We start from the raw sequence: 20,349 nt of genomic DNA, 5'->3' as shown, positions 1-20,349 counted from the left end.
GCAAAGTTCTCTGCTGTTGCACCTGCTGGAACAGAATAACATCAACCAGTCCAGAGATGAGCAGCTCAGGGTGTCAGGGAATCCAGAAACACCAGACCAAGTCTCAGGTAAAAAGTGGGCAGGAAAACCCACCCAGGTAAACAGGCAATAAATTGTAAAGGCACACTCTGAACTTGACATAGAGAGGAAACATCTGAATTTTCTGGTGAAGACCCACCTTCAAGTGAAGAATTTCCCAAGACAGTCCACCCAAGAGGCAACTCCAGATGGGCCATGGCCAGCACGAGCTCCTCGTCCAGAGCAGGCAACTGTCCCACCGTCAGGGCAAACGGGGTCAGCAGGGTCTGATGGCTACACGCCGTGAGGCGATCAGCTTGGGTAACCAGCAAGCGGGCCAGCCTGCAAGCCATGTTGTCCACGTAGGTCACCGGGCCAGACCCCATGGTCACCGGGGAGTAGCCTTCTGAGCAGAGGCACACAGACACCATCACCGTCTCCTGAAGCCCGTGGCCTGGACGACAAGACAGTGGACAGTTCACTCCGAGTCTGCAGGAGGCTTTCACACTCCAAGGAAGCCCCCCTTTAGCACACCTCATGGATTCCTTAAGGAAGGATGGGAAATACAATGGCCTAGGGTGCTAAATTTCACCAGTCTCAGATGTACCATCTACCTGGACAGGAGAACAAGGAAGGAAGTCCAGCCAATTATCTTCAAAAGCTTCCAAGCCTATGAGGCCAAACTAAAGCTGACTCCATCTCCTTTGAGTGACTCCTGATTTTAAAATTAACTGGGGCTCTGAGCATTCTTCTATCATTATCCAACCACTCTTATTTGGGATACTTTACCTTTCACCTCCACATCAACTCCTGAATTGAAGTTTGTCACCTTAAAGGCCTTTGCTCTTTGCAGGTCTCTCATTTCCTCCTGAGGCATATATTTTTACATACTTATTTAGGGAATAGTTTTATGAGAATAGCACCACAAAATTACACAATTCACCTTAACTCCTCAGAGCTCCTTGAAATTGTGAGTTAAGGCGAGTGAAGACTACACAGCAGAAATGTTTATATAGTGGTTCACTGCCCCCTACATCTGGTATTAGCTTCTCTGCCTTGCAGGTGTTCTTAATCTTCTTTTGTGGTGGTCACCAAACCCTGCTCTCTGTCCCTCCTCCTTACACTTCCCCTCTTTATTCCACTCTCCCATTTTGCCAAGGCTGATGAATTTCTATCCAGGTACATTTTTGTCATGCCCAGTTCCTTGGGTGAATCTCCAGGAATTAGTACCACTGGATCACTGTGGTGACGCTGGACAGAAGAAAAGCTCACATTCAGCCCCCACTGGTCCACAGCTTCTGCTGGCCCCCAAGCAAATGCCTAATTGTACAGGACAAGGCATTCCTACTCGGCGTTCTTCCCCAAAGCCTTTCCCCAAAGGCTAGATGCTGCCACGGCTTCAAGGAGCAAGAACATCCCAAGTTTACTAAATAAGAGCTTCTTCCATTTTCTCATCACCCCTTTAAAAGGTGGTCCAATGGTGCTGGCACAAGTTAGATACAACCCCATGCACCATCTCAAACTATACATGTCTACTATGTACTGCAGAAATCTGTTCTATGTATTTCTGAAAGGTTACCTGGTAAAGTTGTAACCAGGAAATTTAAGGTTCCAAAATAGAGACGTCACCTGCTTCTAGGAAATAAGTTAAGACACAGGTAAGAACTCTCATTTTTAAGTTGGCCACAATGTAATTTTTTTTTAAAATGTTCTTTAATACATGAGGAGGGGGAAGGAGATCCACCCCTACTGCAAGTAAGGGAAAAGACAATGCAAAAAATTTTGATATTAGGAGTGGCACTTTACAGTTATCATTATTATTATTCCTTTGTCAAAGGCTTAAGAAAAGAAGAAAACATGAAAGGAAGGGGAAACTAAGGCAGGAAAGTCATAAATGCAAATGCCAGAGCAAAGGGGCAGAGGAAAAAGAGACTAGCAGGCAAAGTAACAATGTGCCATGGATTAAGTTTGCCCTTTTTTTTTTCTTGTAAGGATGAAGGACACTGGGCCAGAGAGAGAAGTGCTTAAAATTGCCTACAGTCTGAGAAATCAGCAACAGAGATTAGTTCGATGACCAAGCCTAGGTAGGGCTGAAAGACATCCAAACAGCTCTACAATTTTCAAAGTGTCTGTGTTTTTGCATGTTTACTATCTACCCTCTTTCCACATGTAACAGGTATACAGCAGAAACACTTAGGAACATATTTGCTTTTGAAAATGAGGTCAATCTTAGCTATAAGAAAAACTGAAGGTTCCTCGTACGATACAACTTAGTAAGAAGACCTGAAGACCCACAGTAAAGAAAACCCAACCAATCAATAAACACGAGCCAAAAACAAAACAAAACAAAACTCCTTTGTCCTGCAGGTGATGACACCTCAGATGTGCTTTTAGTTTAGAGCTTGGTATCTCTTAGATGCACAGCCTACACCTCTCAATGAAAATATGAAACAACTGTATCTGAGAAGGGCTATTAACTCCTCATGACACATTTTTAATTTGTCAGCTGACACCATGAAAACTGGAGAAGAGAGCTGGGGGAATTATAGGTTTCAGAAGATAAACATTTTGGAGGTGGGAAAGAAAGTTCAGGAGCCTGAGGTCCAGCAAGGAAGCATCCGGATGGACAGGGTAGCAAAGGAAAGAACCTCAGTCACCAAAGGGAACAAGGCAGGGGAAAGGTGGACGCGGGGCTGAGGGACCGACCACCAGGGACTGAGGAAGAGAGCAGAATGACAAACCTTGTCAACGTCTCAGTTCTGCCTAAGCCATCCCTGAAAACAGGCCACAGCATTACAGATGCTGATGCTTAAGATATGGCATTCTTAGACTGCCTCTAAGACAGGCCCACCCTGGAGACGGGGTGCAGCTGGCAAGGTGGGGAAGCCTCATCTAAGCTGAAAGAACCCCAGACATGTGGTAACAGCATAAATGATCTTCCTAATGTGCTGCCCCATCTCGGGGCACTTCCTGGCCTACATCCCTGGAGGGAAGATGCTTATAGACAGATTTCCCAATTGTACATGAACAAGGACTCCTCACCTGGAATGCTGGACTGGAGAATGTTATCCTCGATGCACTCTGCAATCACAATGTGTCGCTGATGAGAGCCGTCGTAAATAAAGTAAAACTCGGCATCTTTAGGAAGATAAACATTTTCGCCAAACTTCGCGTAGACTGTCACCTGCCCCTGAAAATTGAATAAGTCATGGCATCATTTCACTTCCTTGTCCTGGCTCAGAGAAGCCACAGCAAAAAGGGCCCGGGGCCAAAACAGCATTATTTGTTATATTCATTTCACATTTCAAATATCATTCACATTTCAAATATCATCAGTCCTTCTTTCCAACAACATTTTTGAAAACAGGGAAGATGCTTCCTAACATATTTAAGTATGGGGGTTTTTTAAAGTTGAAGAAATTCAGGGCATAAGGAAGTTGGTTTTGGTTTGTTTTTTTTTTTCAACTTAACAGATGTGAGTGTAATACTTTGTCTTTTACTTCCTTCAAATTCCTACCTGCTTAACATTATTGCTTGTATTAAATTTTATCCTGTACCGCAAATACCACCATTAGCAGAGATTCATGATAACCATTCTTAGCTATGGCCTTATGTATACTGGACCACAGCAGGTTGTAAGAACCTTAAATATTCACAAACATTGCCAAATAAACAACACTACTCACTCCCACACTTTCTATGCCATTTCCAACTGCTCTTTGTGTTCTCTGAAGGATTTCCAAGTTCTCTTTCTCATCCAGCCTGGCCTCCCACTTTCTCGAGCTTCTGGTTCTGATCCCGGGGAGAGGAGCTGCCGCCCTGTAACCCTGAGGCACCCTCTGAGGACAAACGTCAGAAGCCGACGGGCAGCAGGCTAATGCCCTCAAATATAAGGTCATCCAGAGGCTTTGTGGTGGGTCCACGTCCACAAAGCTACACCCAAAGGAGCAGCAGAGATGAGGAGACTGCCAGATTGCCTCAGGAAACCTGGAAGATTCGAAGGATTCGGGGCACTCCCCATCACAAAGTGGCCTCCAGGGAGAGGGTGCATTCCACCCAGCCTGCGGGAGGGGCAGGGAAATGGAAACCAGGAAGGGTCACCCACGTTAGAGGGCCTTCAGAGCTCGACCCGCGCGGAGAAGCATCTGGGCTTTTGTGTGCTTGCCCGACAAAAACAAGCCTGCTCTTGGAGATTTCCTCACCCTGGGAGAAAAGTGAACAGAGAAAAGTTGACAGGTCTCCTTCACATCTATTTGCCTTTGACGAACATGAGCATGACATTCCATAGGATACCAAGAGGGAGGACAATTCGGGATCAAAAGCAAAATCAGGACATGGCTCCTCTTTCCAGTAGCCACATAGTTATTTAATCTAATTTTTTTTAAAGTGCAGAACCTATGTTTTCCTAACAGTGTGTGATCCACTAGGAAAGTTACCTAAATGTTCAAAAAGTTACCTAAAATTATGAACTGGTATAAATACAAATTGTGGAGTTCTGAATAAACACTGATTCCCCATTTGAAATTGTCCTTTCTCTGCATGTGAGCAGGCACAAACACACAAATGTAATCAATAGAAACTAGCATGCCAAGAAAAATCTACCATACAATAGCTTCAAAAAAAGTTCAGGAAGGGGATCCGAAAAGCAAAAAACAATAACAAATGTCTGACATGACTGAGAGAGGAAACTTAGATGAAATTCCATTTCCTAAAAAAGGAAGAACAGCTTGCTTTAGACGTGTTCCTGGTTGCTAAAGAGACTGTTAATTATGTCCAGATAGGTCCGTTTTTTATTTTTTTAAATGGAAAATAAATTGCATAAACAGATCAAAGTTTTTCACACACCACAAGGATATCTAATCTGCATCTATTCAAAATAGTATCATATTACTGTTTTATTTAGTTGGGTGAACAAGGACTACAACTTATGAAAGAGTTTAATTACAACCCTTCCTAATGGAATACAACCCAAACAGAACAATTTTATAATTCAGTTACACCTCCCTTTCAGGAACCATATCATGCTTTTATCATACTGGTAAAAGAATACGCAAAACCATCACATCAGAAGGAAGGCATGTCCATTAACGAGTGCAGCCTAGCTCTAAGAATATTCAGCAATGACAAGGAGTCTCTTATTTGGCGATCACAAAGACAAAAGAAAACCACAGTTAAAGTTCCTACGAGAGGGGAAGGGAAAGGGTTTGATATAGGAACCAACAGAGAGAGACCCAATGAGAGAGAAATAGTGGTTTTGGGGGCAAGGGAGGGACAGGAGAGGAAGGCAGAAAGAGAAAGAAAATACGAATATGAAAGAACAAAAAAGTCTTCACTCAGAAAAGTTAGACAAAGCTCAAAGGAGATTTAGATAAAGCTGTGTAGCTCAGCAGGAGGAACTGGTGTGGGGAAGAGGATGCTAAGAAAGGAGTGCAACATAAATAATGGGTCACAGGTGGTAATTTTTGGCTGAGATTGAGGTCCTAACCACTGTGGCCACTGAAAATCTGCTTCTTTTCTTAAAAGGTCACTAACTTTATATGAGGCAAAGAGGGATTCCAACACATGGAATTTCTGGGTACCTTCTTCAATTCCCCATCTGGAGTCAATTCCATACTTTACCTCAGGCAATTAAAAACTATAAACTTTCCTAAGTAAATTTCTTGGCAACAATATCGGAATCACTCTGCTTCTTCGCAGAAATAATAGATGTGTTATCACCTTTCTATCAACTGACTATAACCCAAATAAAAACCACTCAAATATTTCACTGAAACTTCTGGAAACAATCAGAGGCATGATGGGAAAATTATCTCCCCAAATTAATCTATATATTTAATGTATTCTAATTAAAACCCAAACTGAATTCTTTTCAAAGGGAACTCAACAAGTTTATTCTAGCATTCATCTGGAAGACTAAATACACAACAATAGAAACAAAAGTATTGAGAAAGAGAAAAACATTTGGGCCATGGGGAGGGGTGGGGAGCTTGCCCTACCACGAAGCAAAACATGCAATAAAACCATGGTAATTTAAACACCATGTTAGTAGCACAGTGACGGAAGTACAGAGTCCAGAAACTGACCCATATACTCATAGGAATTATTTAATAAAGGTAACATTTCAAATTAGTGGGGAAAGAATGGATTCAATAAAAGGTTTGGGAACAATAGCTATCCATTAGGGCAAAACATCTCATACCAAATATTTAAAATCCCCAATGAATTCAATACATAACATGAAAATTCATGAGAGCATAAAATTAAAAGACTATCTAAAATTTTTCTGTATTGAACAAACATGATAGCAATTAAAGATATCTAAATTTTATCACACTGACGCCACCCTAATAAATCGTTTTTTTTGTTTTCCTAGTCCCTTCCCGTCTTTGTTCGTATGCACAGTTAATTATTACATAACTATACCTATGGCATAAATACATATAACATTGTGCTTTACTCTCTTCTATCAAAAGCATTTTTCCAGGTTGAGTCAATCTTTGGCACCATTTTTAATTGCATTCCATCAAGTGTTTGATGCCCCATAATTTACTCAGTCATTCCTCTATCATACATTAAGGGTATTTATAACTTTTGTACATCTTAAACAATACTATAATAAACACTTCATGTACATGGTTTTTATGCTTTACATCACTTTTTTTTTTTAGAATAAAATCTCAGAAACGGTTCCAAGAATTTGAACAAATTGTCACAAATTGCCAAACTGCTTTTCAAATGTGTTATAACAACATTCATTACCACTTGTGCTGGTCAAGAGCATAGTTTTCATTCCAACCTTGCCAAATTGATTGTCTTTTATATTACTGCTTAAGTTAACAGATAATTGACAGTACCTCATTGATTTAATTCATATTTTTCCATTGCCACCGAAAATTATTATTGACTTTTATAAAAGTCTATTACTATAGTACCAACATTGTTTAGTGACCTGATTGAATTTCAGTTTAAAGAACTCTAGTCTTCTCTTTTCTGTTTCACAATTGACTTCAGCTATGCCTTAGGCAGGTCGAAAATGTTCGCTTTCCAAAGTAAACCAATCAGGATCAATGTCAGAATAATTTCCTTTCCCCTCTAAATAGTGAGGGGTGTGCCACCTCTTACCCTTTCATGCCCAAATAAAAAGCACTCACAAATATTCCTGTGAAAGTCAGGTAAGATGGAAAATGGGAATGACAAATACAGAGTAGAAAGGTGAACTAACTATAAAAGACTTAGGAGACATTTCTTCAGAAATAGCCATTGGTGTAAGAATGGCTTCCATTCCCAGACAGGAAGAAACTGACCACAGCAGACCAATACTCCTGCTGACAACTAGAGGAAAAGACAATTTAAAAGTCATATGCTTAAAGGCATCCACGAACTGTGGAAACAATGAGAAAAATGTAACAAGATTCCAGAGAGAGGAGAACAACTCAGAGAAGAGAAAGAAGCTGGAAGACAATGGAACGATAGCTTTAAAGTATGAAAGAAAATAAATGATGACCTAAAATTCCATACCTATCCAAAATATTCTTTAAAAATGAAGCTGAAAATAAAATGTTTAACACAAACACTGAAGGAATTCATTGCCAGCAGGCCAGCCCTAAAAGAAATACTAAAAGAAGTTGTCCATGCAGAAGAAAAATGATCTCAACAGAAAAATGGAAAAGCAGGAGGGAATGAAAAAAAAACAGTGGAATGGGTAAATATGTGAGTAAATATAATGAATATTAAATGCACAAAATAATAAATATAATGTCATGGAATTTAAAACCTTTGTAGAACTACATTGTATGATAATATAAAAGGTAAATGGAATAAAAGTATCTAGCCATGCTGGGAAAGTAGAAGCAATAACTTTTATTATATTTATGATATTTCAAATACACACATTTTAACTTGAGGGTAACCACTAAAAGAATAGTAAAAGAATGTATAACTAATAAGTTACAGAGGGAAGAATAAAATAGAACATTTGACTAATCAAAAAGAAGGCAGGACAAGAGAAAAAAATGAACATAAAGCAAGGGCATCAAATGGAGAGCAACTAGATAATAGATATATACCAAATTATATTGGCAATTATATTAAATGTCAACGTACTACAGGGTTTGAGAATCAATCCCTAATTGGTACAGCATTTCTATTTGGGGTGATGGAAAAGATTTGGTAATGGATGGTGGTGATGGTGGCATAACAGGAATGTAATTAACACCATTGAATTAGATACAAGAAAGTGGTTAAAATGGGAAATTGTATATTGTATATATGTTACTAAAGTAAAAATTTTTTAAAACCCCTAGAACTCTACAAAACAGAGTCAACTCCAATGTAAACTATGAACCTTAGTTAATAATATAATTATATTGGTATATTAATTGTGACAAATGTACCAACTAATGCAAAATGTTAATTGGAAAAACTGTGTGTATGAGGGGGGTGGGGTATATGGGAACACTACTTCCTACATGATTCTTGTGAAAACTAACAACTGCTCTAAAAAATAAATTCAAAAGAATTTTTTAAAATGTAAATGTTCTAAATTCCAAATACAACACTGAGACTATCAGAATGGATTATTTTAAAAATCCAAACCAATAACAATATATACATGTGACTTACAAGAGACAAACTTTAAAAGTAACAATACAGAAAGCTTGAGAGTAAAAAGATGGAAAATTATACACCATGCAACACTAAGCAAAGGAAAGCTAGTGTAGCCAAATAATATCAAAGTAGATCTTAAAGCAAGACATTCCTAGAGACAAAGAGGAAATTTTCATCATAAAAATAGTTGATTGAACAAGAATATATCACAATATATAATCTGTATACATCTAATAACATAGCTTCAAAAGATATAAAACAAAAATTAACCAGTCCCAAAGGGGAAGTAGATAAATCCTCAATCACAATGGGAAACTTTAGCAAGCCTCTCTCAATAGCTGATACAACAAGCAGACAAAAAATTGTCAAAGATATAAAAGATCTGAAAAATACAATTAACAAAATTACTTTTTAAAAGGAATAATTCCCATAAATAAAATGTGTATCTTAATATTTATAAAAGCCACCCATTATTCAAACTTCTGCATCAAACTCAGCAATTCACTCAAAGCAAACACATGAATCCAAATTTCCTGATGACTTTCACACTTGATGGAATAATTTACCAGTATAGAATCAAAATAGCCTTTGTTTCTGTAACACAGCTAAATTCAGTGAAAAACAATGCATGGCAGAGGTCAGTAAATGACTCCAGATTCCTTGCAAGACAAGAAGCTGGCTAAAAAAAGCTCTCCAGCTGACTTCCTCTTAAAATTACTAACTTACAGATTCTGTGAAAACATAGAACTCCTAGAAATTAAGACCAAAGATCTGACATGTTTAGCAGCAGATTGTAGTGGGGAATGTACTGGGTTAGGTATAAAAAGACTTAAATTATAATCTCTATTCTTGAAATACCTGATATTCCTTGAGGAATAAAGCCTTCACTTGGTCCCCAAATAAATAAAGAATGCAAAGATAAAGAATGAAGCAAAATGCAGTTTAACACTAACACCAAGGGACAGCAGATGGGATTTTAGTCAACAACGAACTAAGCATGAGTCATCATTGAAACAGCCACCCAAAAGCTAATTCTGCCCTACATCGCCTTGATGAAAATCCAGTAACTCCATTAAGAAAGGGTCTGGTCCATCTCTGCTCTGTATCAGTCAGACACACCTGGGCCATGCAGTACTTTTATATAGATACAACTGGCAATACTTTCAGAGGAAAACAACATGCTGTCAATGGGTCTCAAAAACCATGTGGTCATATGAGGAACAATTGAAGGAACTGGGACTGTTTTGCCACCAAACAGAAGCCTCATGAGTGCACGGTCACCCTTGCAAATATCTGAAGGTCTGTCTTGTGGACAAGGGATTGGATGACACATTCTGCAGGCCCCTGGGAAAGCACAGAACAAAGGAGGGAAGGACAAGGAAAGGTTCATCTCCACAGTGAGAGCCTTCTAAGGAGCCTTCTAAGGATCAGAATAGTCCAGAGATAGGCTTGCTCGGCTTGGGATGAATAAACCACTACCAGGAGATGGGTGGTTGTTTTGTTTGTTTCTTTGTTTGTTTTCTGTTTTGCTTATTTGTTTGTTCTAAGAGAGAATGGTCTTGACAGTCTAGAATCTATGATCCCTCGTATATAATTCTAGATGAATTGCCTCAATCTAAAAAATGAGTGGATATAGACAAGTGTTTTGTTTTATTTTTAAATTAGTATCTCCCTTACATGTTCCCTTTAGTTTACTTTCTAGCTTCTTGGGTCAAATGCTTAATTTTCATTCTCCACATACTAGTGTTTTTCAAACTGAAATTAGGGGGAATCCTAGGTTCTATTGGAGGGGTGGTGCGAGTTAACAAACATTTCACTGAAATTTCACTTTGGAAAATATGTTTTCAATTATTTTTTAATCTAAAATAACTGCATTCACTTAAATGTATTATTTATCGATTTTAATACATTAGAGAGGACCTAAACTGACAGACTAAATCATTGTTCTCATTGATTTAGTAAATGTAATTAATTTAAACTTGAAGAATACATTTACATCTACAGTAATATAAAAAAAAACTTTTTATTAGATTTATATATTAAAGTTCCACATTATATTTTGTTTAGGGAAAAACAGATTCTCCTGGGAAAAAAAAGAAGTTCAGCACCACCTGTATAGGCTTTCTTAACTCCCCTCTAAGTGTCTAACTCCAGGACACTTTCTGCTTGTCTACTTTGGATGACAACAAAGTTCTTTTAGCTACCAAAGTCACTAATAGTCTAAGAGAAAATTCTACCAAGCTCATTTTATACTTCAAGCCTCAGACAAGCTTTACCTTTACAATACAGTAGAGACTACAGTTCATCAACTAGTGAATCTGAAGAACCTACAGATTTGGGTTGAACCCATGCAGACAATAACCTCACATGTTTATTATTTAACACTTGAGGTCCAAAGATTTATGTCAAACCAGTTGTGGTTTGCAGGTCAATGCAGGTCAGCTAACTGAGCACTGAACATGCCAAACCAAAAACAAGACTATCAAGAATGCAAGATACCCAAGTCTCCAAGAATTGATCACTCCAGGACAAGAAATGGAGAGACACCATCCATCTGTATTCTTATTTCAGGGACCACCTAGCCCCCTGGACTCCACAGGAAGCCCCACTTATGAGGGTACAAAAGAAAGGAGCCATGGTCTTAGTCCCTTTTCTAGAACCAGCATTGATGCCCAGAACACCCCTTCTATCTTCCAACCCCTACACACACACACACACACACACACACACACACACACACACACACATTCTTATTCTCTCTGTCTTTTTCTCCCTCTCACCCTCTCTCTCTCCCTTTCCCCTTCTCTCTCTCTCTCCCTCTCTCTCTCTCCCTCTCTCCCTCTGTCTCCTTTTCCCCTTCTCTCTCTCTCTCTCTCAATCTCTCTCCCTCTCCAGGCCAGAAAACATCCTTAAATAAAAGCATCTAAGAACCTGTGAGTAATGTTCATCGAAATATATAACAGTCAGGGAAATCTCACTGATAGAAACTAAGACTCAGAAATTTATAAAATATAGAGGAGAAAGAAGCTTTGGAGCTCATCTGGATTAAACTCCTTACTTTTCAGATAAGGATGCTGAACCTCTAACATGAATGACCTGCTCTGGCTCCCATCACAGGGCAGACCTAGGGCCAAACAGATCTTCACCCTCCATCCAATATGCTTCCCACTGCCTGAAGCTACTAATCAACAAGAGTTACAGCCTCTGACCACAAACAAACCCTCTTCCTACCTGAGTAACTGTCAGAGCCTTTATGGAAGCAAAAGGATCAGAATCAGTCAACTCTCCCCACCATCCCCATACCCCACAGTCACAATGTCCACATCCCTTCATTCTCTCCTCTCTTCTCTTTGCAGGCACCCATTGGTTTTGTTAAACTACAGAGCATGTTCAGGGGCTGTTCTTCTGCTTCTCAAATCAGAGCAAAAGCAGGTAAAAGCCAGCCCCGCCACAGCATGGAACCATGAAGCCCGGTCAGAAAATAAAGAAGCAGAGAGACAGCATGGCCCTGAGGAGGCAGTATCTGGAAAAACGTTTCAGCCCCAGCAGGGAAGAGTGTATGGAAGGGGAAGAGGGGAAGACACAGGGACGAAGTTGCAATGAGGAGGGGAAAGCAAAAGAAATAAACAAGTCAACAGGCTGAGGAGTGAGGACGATGGCAAGGGGAGAAAGGGCTAGGAAAACAAAGTGATGTGGAATTTAACTGAAACAGGAAAAGAGCAAGAACAATGGAAAACAAATGGGTAAATGAAAATGAGCAGAAGGGAGAGAGAACTATCCATCCTATCAAGAACTACGATCTGGAAACACTTTGTAAGACAGAGCAAGAGGAGGGAGGGGAAGGGGAGTATCTAAATTTTTGTGCTGACAGAACATTTCATCTGATCAAAATGAAGAGCCAATGACACACCTTGAACTGTCTCTTTTTTGTGAAGCATCATAAAGGGTGGGGTGCTTTTTCAAACTACTGACACAACACTAACCACCACACTACCATCCTAGCGAGCCTGTCTTTCATGTATCATTTGCAAAAGTGTAGGGCTAAGGAAGGGCACACTTACAGATTCCTTTTTTTTTCTGAGTCACACTTTAGGTAGAATCAGCCATGACTTTAAAATACAGGGGCCCATTTTTCTGACCTCCTCCTTTCTTGCACATTACTTTGATATCTCTCTCTCTCTCTCTCTCTCTCTCTCTCTCTCTCTCTCTCTCTCTCTCTCTCTCTCTCTCTCCTCAGATCAACCTGTCAACCTGTTTTGGCTTTAGACCAGCAAGAAACAGGCCAGTATACATACAGAGATCCAAAATGCTGGCTTCACCAAGGTACCAAAGTCAACCGGGGTCCACTGTCTCTTTACAATTCAGCACAAAGCCTAACAGGACAAGAACAATGCATGAAGCAACAAATACAGAGAACCAAATCCAAAAAGTCTGAGAGTGAAAATAATCTTGTTAAGAATAATACTTTCCACAGTCCCAGAAAAGACAAGGAGAACCCTGCACACTGCCTCAGCCAACTTTCCTAACAGGAGGGCTGAAGTTAAAGAAAATCTCTGTCTTATCACCAGCTGACTACAAAATCAAGAAATAGACATCTCAGAGAGTAAATCACAAAGCTAACATTGTAAAATATTAAAATGTATAGTGTTCAATAAAAGACTACAAGACAAACAAAGAAACAGGAAACGATGGCCCATCCAAAGGAAGAGGATAGAAAAACAGAAAACACCAAAGAAGAAGACAAGAATGTGGACATACCAACCAAGCCTTTTTAAAAAATGGTCCCTAAAATGCTCAAGGAAATAAAGGAAAATACTAAGAAAAAACTAAAAGATATCAGGAAAACAATGAATCAGCAATATGAAAGTCATAGTAAAGAGATAGAAATTTTTAAAAGGCACCAACAACTACTGGAGTTGAAGATCACAATAACTGAAATGAAAAATTCTTAGGAGAATTTCGACAGCAGATCGGAGCTGGCAAAAGAATCAGTGAACTTGAAGACAAAACACTTGAGATGAGTCAGGCTGAGTTGCACAAAGAAAAAAATCATAAAAAAGCAAAAATAGTCTAAGACACCTCTGCGACACTGTTAAGCATACCAATATATGCATTATGGGAATCCCAGAGGAGAAAAATGAGAGAAGGGGCAGAAGGAATAGTCCAAGAAACGACAGAGAAACTTCCCGGACTTTACCGAAGATGTCAATATGTACGTCCAAGAAGCACAGAGTACACCAAACAGGATAAACATGAAGAAAAATACACTCTATCATATATTGATCACACTACTTAATGCAAAGGACAAGGAGAGAGTTCTGGAAAGTATATATGCATGCTATTGAACTTAAGTTGGTATCAAATAAGATATAATTGTTATATATTTAGGAGGTTAAATTTTAACCCAATGGTAACCACAAGGAAAGCAGATGAAGAGGAAATCACAAGGGAAACAGGGAAATATCTTATAGGGAATGAAAATGAGAATATAATATATCAAAACTTACAGGATGCAGCAAAGGCAGTGCTGAGAGGCAAATTTATAGCGCTAAATGCTTACATTAAAAAGAGAAAAAAGACTTTAAATCAGAAACCTAACCTCAAAATAAGTCTTCCCAACAAAGAAAAGCCCAGGACCAGATGGCTTCACTGGGGAATTTTACCAGACATTCCACAGCATACCTCAAATTCTGCTCAAACTCTTACAAAAAACTGAAGAGGAAGGGAGACTCCCTAATTCATTCCATGAGGCCAACATCACCCTAATACCAAAGCCAGACAAAGATACCACATGAAAAGAAAATTACAGACCAATTAATACAGATGCAAAAATCCTCAATAATATACTAGCAAATTGAATCCAACAGCACATTAAAAGAATTCTATATCATAAATGGGATTTATCCCTGGTATGCAAGCATGGCTCAACATAAGAAAATCAATTAGTGTAATATACCATATTGACAGAAAGAAGGGGGGGGCACATGATCATCTCAATGCAGAAAACTCATTTCACAAAATACAAACACTTAGAAAACTAGGAATAGAAGGAAACTTCCTCAACATGATTAAAAGGGCATATATGAAAAGCCTACAGCTAACTTCATATTCAGTGGTGAAAGCCTAAACACTTTCCCTCTAAGATCAGGAACAAGACAGGAATGCCCACTGTCACCACTGTTATTCAACATTGAACTGGGAGTTCTTGCCAGTGCAATTAGTGAAGAAAAAGAAATAAAATGCATCCAAATTGGAAAGGAAGAAGTAAAACTTTGCCTATTTGCAAGTGATACAATCCTATATACAGAAAATTCAGAAAAATCTTCAACAAAGCCCTAGAGCTAATAAATGAATTAAGCAAAGTCACAAGTGCAAGATCAACATCCAAAAATCAAGTGTCTCTATACACAGCAGTGAACAATCAGAAGGAAAAAAAATCCATTTACAATAGGAACTAAAAGAGTTATTATTTCTAGATACTTATCTAGAAATAAATCTAACCAAGAATCTAAAGGACTTATACACAGAAAACTACAAAACACTGCTAAAAGAAACCAAAGAAAAACTAAATAAATGGAAGGACATTCTGTGTTCATGGATTAGAAGACTAAATATTATTAACATGTCAACCCCACACAAAGTGATTTGTAGAGTCAACGCAATCCCAATAAAAATTCCAACAGCTTTCCCTGCAGAAATGGAAAAGCCAATCATCAAATTTATATGGAAGGGTAAGGGTCACAAAATAGCCAAAGCCATCTTGAAAAAGAAGAATGAAGTTGGAGGACTCACACTTCCTGATCTGAAAACTTATTTCAAAGCCACAGTAATCTAAACAGCATGGCACTGGCACAAGGAGAGACATATTAACCAATGGAATAGAATTGATAGCTCAGAAATAAACCCTCACATTTATGGCCAATTGATTTTTGACAAGGGGGCAAAGACCGCTAAATTGGGATAGAATAGTCCCTTCAACAAATGGTGATGGGAGAACTGGATCTCCATTTGCAAAATAAAGAAGGCAGTCCCATACCTCACACCTTATATTAAAATCAACTCAAAATGGATCAAACACCTAAATATAAGAACCAGAACTATCAAACTCCAAGAAGAAAACATAGGGAAGCAACTTCAGGACCTTGTGTTATGCAATGGTTTCTTAGACTTTACACCCAAAGCACAAGCAACAAAAGAAAAAAAAATAGACAAATGGGACCTCATCAAAATTGAAAACTTTGGGGCATCAAAGGACTTTATCAAGAAAGTAAAATGACAACCTACACAATGGGAGAAAATATTTGGAAACCACATGTCCAATAAAGTTTTAACATCCAGAATATATAAAGAAATTCTTAAACTTACAATAAATGTCAAATAACTAATTTTAAAATGGGCAAAAGACTTGAATAGACATTTCTCCAAAGAGGATATACAAATAACAAGAAAGCACATGAAAAGATGCTCAACATCAGATGAAAATCAAACCCAAAATTACATACCATTTCACACCCAATAGAATGGATATGTGCTCATTTGGAGCTGTTATGTACCCCAGAAAAGGCCACATTCTTTCAATCCATTCTTGAAGGTGCAGACCTATTGTGGGTGGGACTTTTTGATTAGGTTGTTTCAGTGGAAATGTAACCCACACAATTAAGGGTGGATTTTAATCCTTTACTGGAGTCCTCTAAGAGAGCTCACAGAGAGAAAGCTTAGAAAGAAAACACCCCAGGAGAAGCAAGAAGGACCCACAGAAACTGAGAGAGCCATTTTGAAGCCAGGGCCCAGGAGAGAAGGACCAGCAGACATCACCATGTGCCTTTCCATGTGACAGAGGAACCCTGGATGCCAGGCGCCTTTCCTTAAAGAAGGTATCTTCCTCTTGATGCCTTAATTTGGACATTTTCAAGGCCTTAGAACTGCAAATTTGTAACCTAATAAAACCCCATTGAAAAAGCCAACCCATTTCAGTAATACTTCATTGAGGCAGCTTTGGCAAACTGAAACAAGGTACTATTAAAAAAAATGGAAAATTGCAAGTGTTGGAGAGGATGCAGAGAAACAGGAACACTCATTCATTCATTGTTGGTCAGAATGCAAAATGGTGTAGCTGCTGTAGAAGACAGTTGGCAGTTGTTCAGTAAGTTAAGTATACAATTACCATAACCCAGCAACCCCATTTGTAGGTATATACCCAAAAGCAGTGAAATCAGGGACTTGAACAAATAATTGCACACTGATGTTCGTAGCAGCATTATTCACAATTGCCAAAAGATGGAGGCAACCCAAGTGTCCATCAACTGATGAATGGATAAACAAAATGTGAGATTTTGCAGAATGCAAAACACCAGAAATGGATTGGCTTTTATAAAAGGGGGTTTATTCAGTTACACAGTTACAGCCTTAAGGCCATAAAGTGTCCAAGGTAACACATCAGCAATTGGGTACCTTCACTGGAGGATGGCCAATGGTGTCCGGAAAACTTTCTCCCAGGACACTCCTCTCTAGGCTGCAGTTCCTCCAAAATGTCACTTAGTTGCTCTTGAGGTGTTTTTCCTCTCTTAGCTTATACAGAGCAAAATCTGCTTTCAACAGCCATCTTCAAACTGTCTCTCATCTGCAGCTCCTCTCACAGCTCCTGTGCATTCTTCAAGGTGTCCCTCTTGGCTGTAGCAAGCTCACTCCTTCTGTCTGAGCTTATATAGTGCCCTAGTAAACTAATCAAGGCCCATGCTGAATGGGAAGAGCCACACCTCCATGGAAATTATCCAATCAGAGTTATCACCTACAGTTAAGTGGGTCACATCTCCATGGAAACACTCAATCAAAGAATTACAATCTAATCAACACTAATACATCTGCCCATACAAGACTGCATCAAAGATAATGGCATTTTGGGGGACATAATACATTCAAACTGGGACAATATGCAATGGAATATTATTCAGCTATAAAATGGAATGAAATTTTGATACACGTGAAAACATGGATAAACCTTGAAGACATCATGCTTAGTGAAATAAGTCAAACACAAAAGGGCAAATATTGTATGATCTCAATGACATGAAATAATTAGAATAAGCAAACTCATAGAGTCAGAATCTTGAATATAGGTTACCAGGGGACAGGGTGGAGATAGGGAATGGGAAGTTAAGGCTTAAAATATACAGAATTCCTATTTGGAATGATGGAAATATTTTGGTAATGCATGGTGGTGATGGTAGCACAATATTGGGAATGTAAATAGCTGCATTGAAATATATATCAATGTGATTTAAAGGGGAATTGTTAGGCTGTACCTATGGTAACAGAATAAAAAAAAATTTTTTAAGTCCATGGAACTGTACCACACAATCAGTGAACCGTAAGTTAAACCATGTGCTATAGCTAATAGCACAATTATAAAAATGTGTTTCCATCAATTGTAACGAATATTCCATAGCAATGCAAGGTGTTAATAATAGGGTGGTATATGGGAACCATGTACTTTGTACATGATTGTTCTGTAAACCCACAACTTCTCTAATAAAGAAAAAGAGAGAGAACAATACTTTCCATTTCCTTGGTGCTTCACTTCTGGGGAGATTATCTCATTTGATCCATACAACTTCCAGAGACACAGACAGGTAAGGGACTGTCCCATGGTGCCCAGATGGTCAGACCAGAACCCAAGTCTCCTTCATTCATTCATTCCACACAAAGGTACTGAGTGTCAACTAGGAACATTGGGAAAAACTTCCCAGAGGATTTTTAAGAGTTTGTCAAGTGCGAAGGAATTCCAAGCAAAAGTGTGAAGGCTGGCTAGAGAATGGCTTGTTTGGGGAGTAACAGACACCTCTTTAACAGTACCCTACTGCTCTTTAGTTTTTAAGGCACACCAAAAAATAATCCTAGAAGGTAGAAAAACATGGGTAATGGCCAAACAGGTCTGGCTCAATGTGACTGAACATGCGGACACGTGAAGCTGTATCTCCATCCACAACCTGATGCTTGGGTGAGAGGAAAGCAGAGGTTGCACAAGAGTCCTGTAGAAGTAAATGAGACCTCGATTCCAAGCCCAACTGCCTCAGCTACCTAAACTGTAAAATGGGGATAAAAATAGTTCTGACCTTTCCTGACAATTAATAAGTACCTAATAAATTAATAAATAAATTAGCTAGCTGCTAATATGACTAAAATCAGCATCATTATTAGTATTATTTGTTGACTGAAGAAATATGTATTGAATACCTAATGTGTACCTGGCACTCCCTCCATTTTTCTCAAAACGACACAGTGAGGTTAGTGGTTTAGTGTCAGTACACTCATTTACAGATGAGGATATTGTTCTCAGAAGACTAAGATATTTGACCAAAGTTACAACGACCCTCAGATCCTCTTCAAGCCAGCAACAGGATTCAGAGAAATGAAAGTAGAAAGGCAAAGTAAGTGCTATAAGCCTGCTAAAAAGACTTCACATTTTACAAATGAAAATCCTCTCTACTTCAATATAAAGCCTTCCCTCTAAACTGCAGGATTAATAACTTAAATTTTAAAACCTTAACGTGTTTTTATCCTGAAGATAGTTCACTCAAACAGTTTTGGCAAAGCAATGTCAGTTATTTCATTCTTCTAACCTGTTTGGATCAAAAGAGCACTTACCTTCCAGGATTTTAATCCACCTCCATTGTATATTGGATTTTTTCTGGAACAGAAAGGGATGCAAGCAGTAGTCCATGAGTGCACTGGGAAACATTACCTGTGTTATATGCAAAAGCACCATCCTGTCTATTCCTCTAAGTGACCCTTCCACAGACACACAATAATCTTCATTCTCTTTCTTATACATAAATTCTAGTAGCATGTGGGTCTAGAAATACATCCTGTTCTATCTTCCAGAAGCCCCTGAAGTAAAACCACCCAGATTTCACACCTTCTCATAACCAGTGAATGCTTTGCCCTGTGCCTTCTGTCCGTCCAGATCCCATCTATTCTTTGAGGCCCAGCTCTTCCAGGCAGGTCTCCACGATCCCCTCTGAGCTCCCAAATCATTTCATATTTTGGCCTTTCTCATAGCATTTGGCTCTTTCTGCCTTATATTCCGCCTTTTTTTTTTTTTTTTTTTTTTATCTCTGCCCAGCCTGTGAGCCTTCATTTTACTAATTGACATTCCTCTCGCCCTTATTTTCACCCTGTTGCATAACGAAGGTATGAAGCATAGTGGTGAAGCACACAGGTCCAGGATCTGGAAGTAGCCGGCTTGGATCCCAATCCTGCCTCACTACTTCCTGCTGTTTAACTTTAAACAAGTGACACTGTTTCTCCATGCCTTAAATTCCTGTCCCCATCTGTAAAATGGAGTTGGCAGTAGGTACTCCCCTAGATTTTAGTGAGGATCAAATGAGATGATGCATATGCCTGGGCCTGGCAAAGAGTAAGAGCTCAATAGGCTTTGGTTATTCTCTTTATTTTTTATCTGTAAACTACCTCAATTTCTCTGAGGAATAAAGCAGGGCATAAATTAATTATTTCCTGGCAAATTTCCCTCAGATATCACAGACTCTAGGTCCCACAGGATCTGCACCATATCTTATGCACAGAAAGGGCTCAAAAGTTAACTAATTAAGAGAAAGAATATTTTTGGAAACCAAAAGAATTGCTTTGAGTGTTTGTACATGTCCATTATGATCTTTCATATACCAC

The 20,349-nt window shown here is 38.9% G+C and overlaps 1 protein-coding gene across 3 annotated transcripts in view; it reads right to left on the bottom strand.

Moving 5' to 3' along the window:
- Nucleotides 1-20,349, bottom strand: part of ARHGEF28 (Rho guanine nucleotide exchange factor 28) — a 305,822-nt gene that overhangs the window by 178,259 nt on the left and 107,214 nt on the right. For all 3 annotated transcript variants that reach the window (XM_037801233.1, XM_037801232.1, XM_037801234.1), the window contains exons 3-4: nt 3,100-3,247; nt 218-511 (exon numbers count right to left, since the gene is read on the bottom strand). In XM_037801233.1, coding sequence (XP_037657161.1) covers nt 218-511; nt 3,100-3,247 — 442 coding nt within the window. The remainder of the gene's footprint in view (nt 1-217; nt 512-3,099; nt 3,248-20,349) is intronic.

This window comes from Choloepus didactylus, chromosome 13 (assembly GCF_015220235.1).
Source record: "Choloepus didactylus isolate mChoDid1 chromosome 13, mChoDid1.pri, whole genome shotgun sequence".
NCBI classification, from domain to species: Eukaryota; Metazoa; Chordata; class Mammalia; order Pilosa; family Megalonychidae; genus Choloepus; species Choloepus didactylus.
The sequence above is the reverse complement of the archived record's forward strand: the minus strand, read 5'-3'. Positions and strand labels throughout refer to the sequence as shown.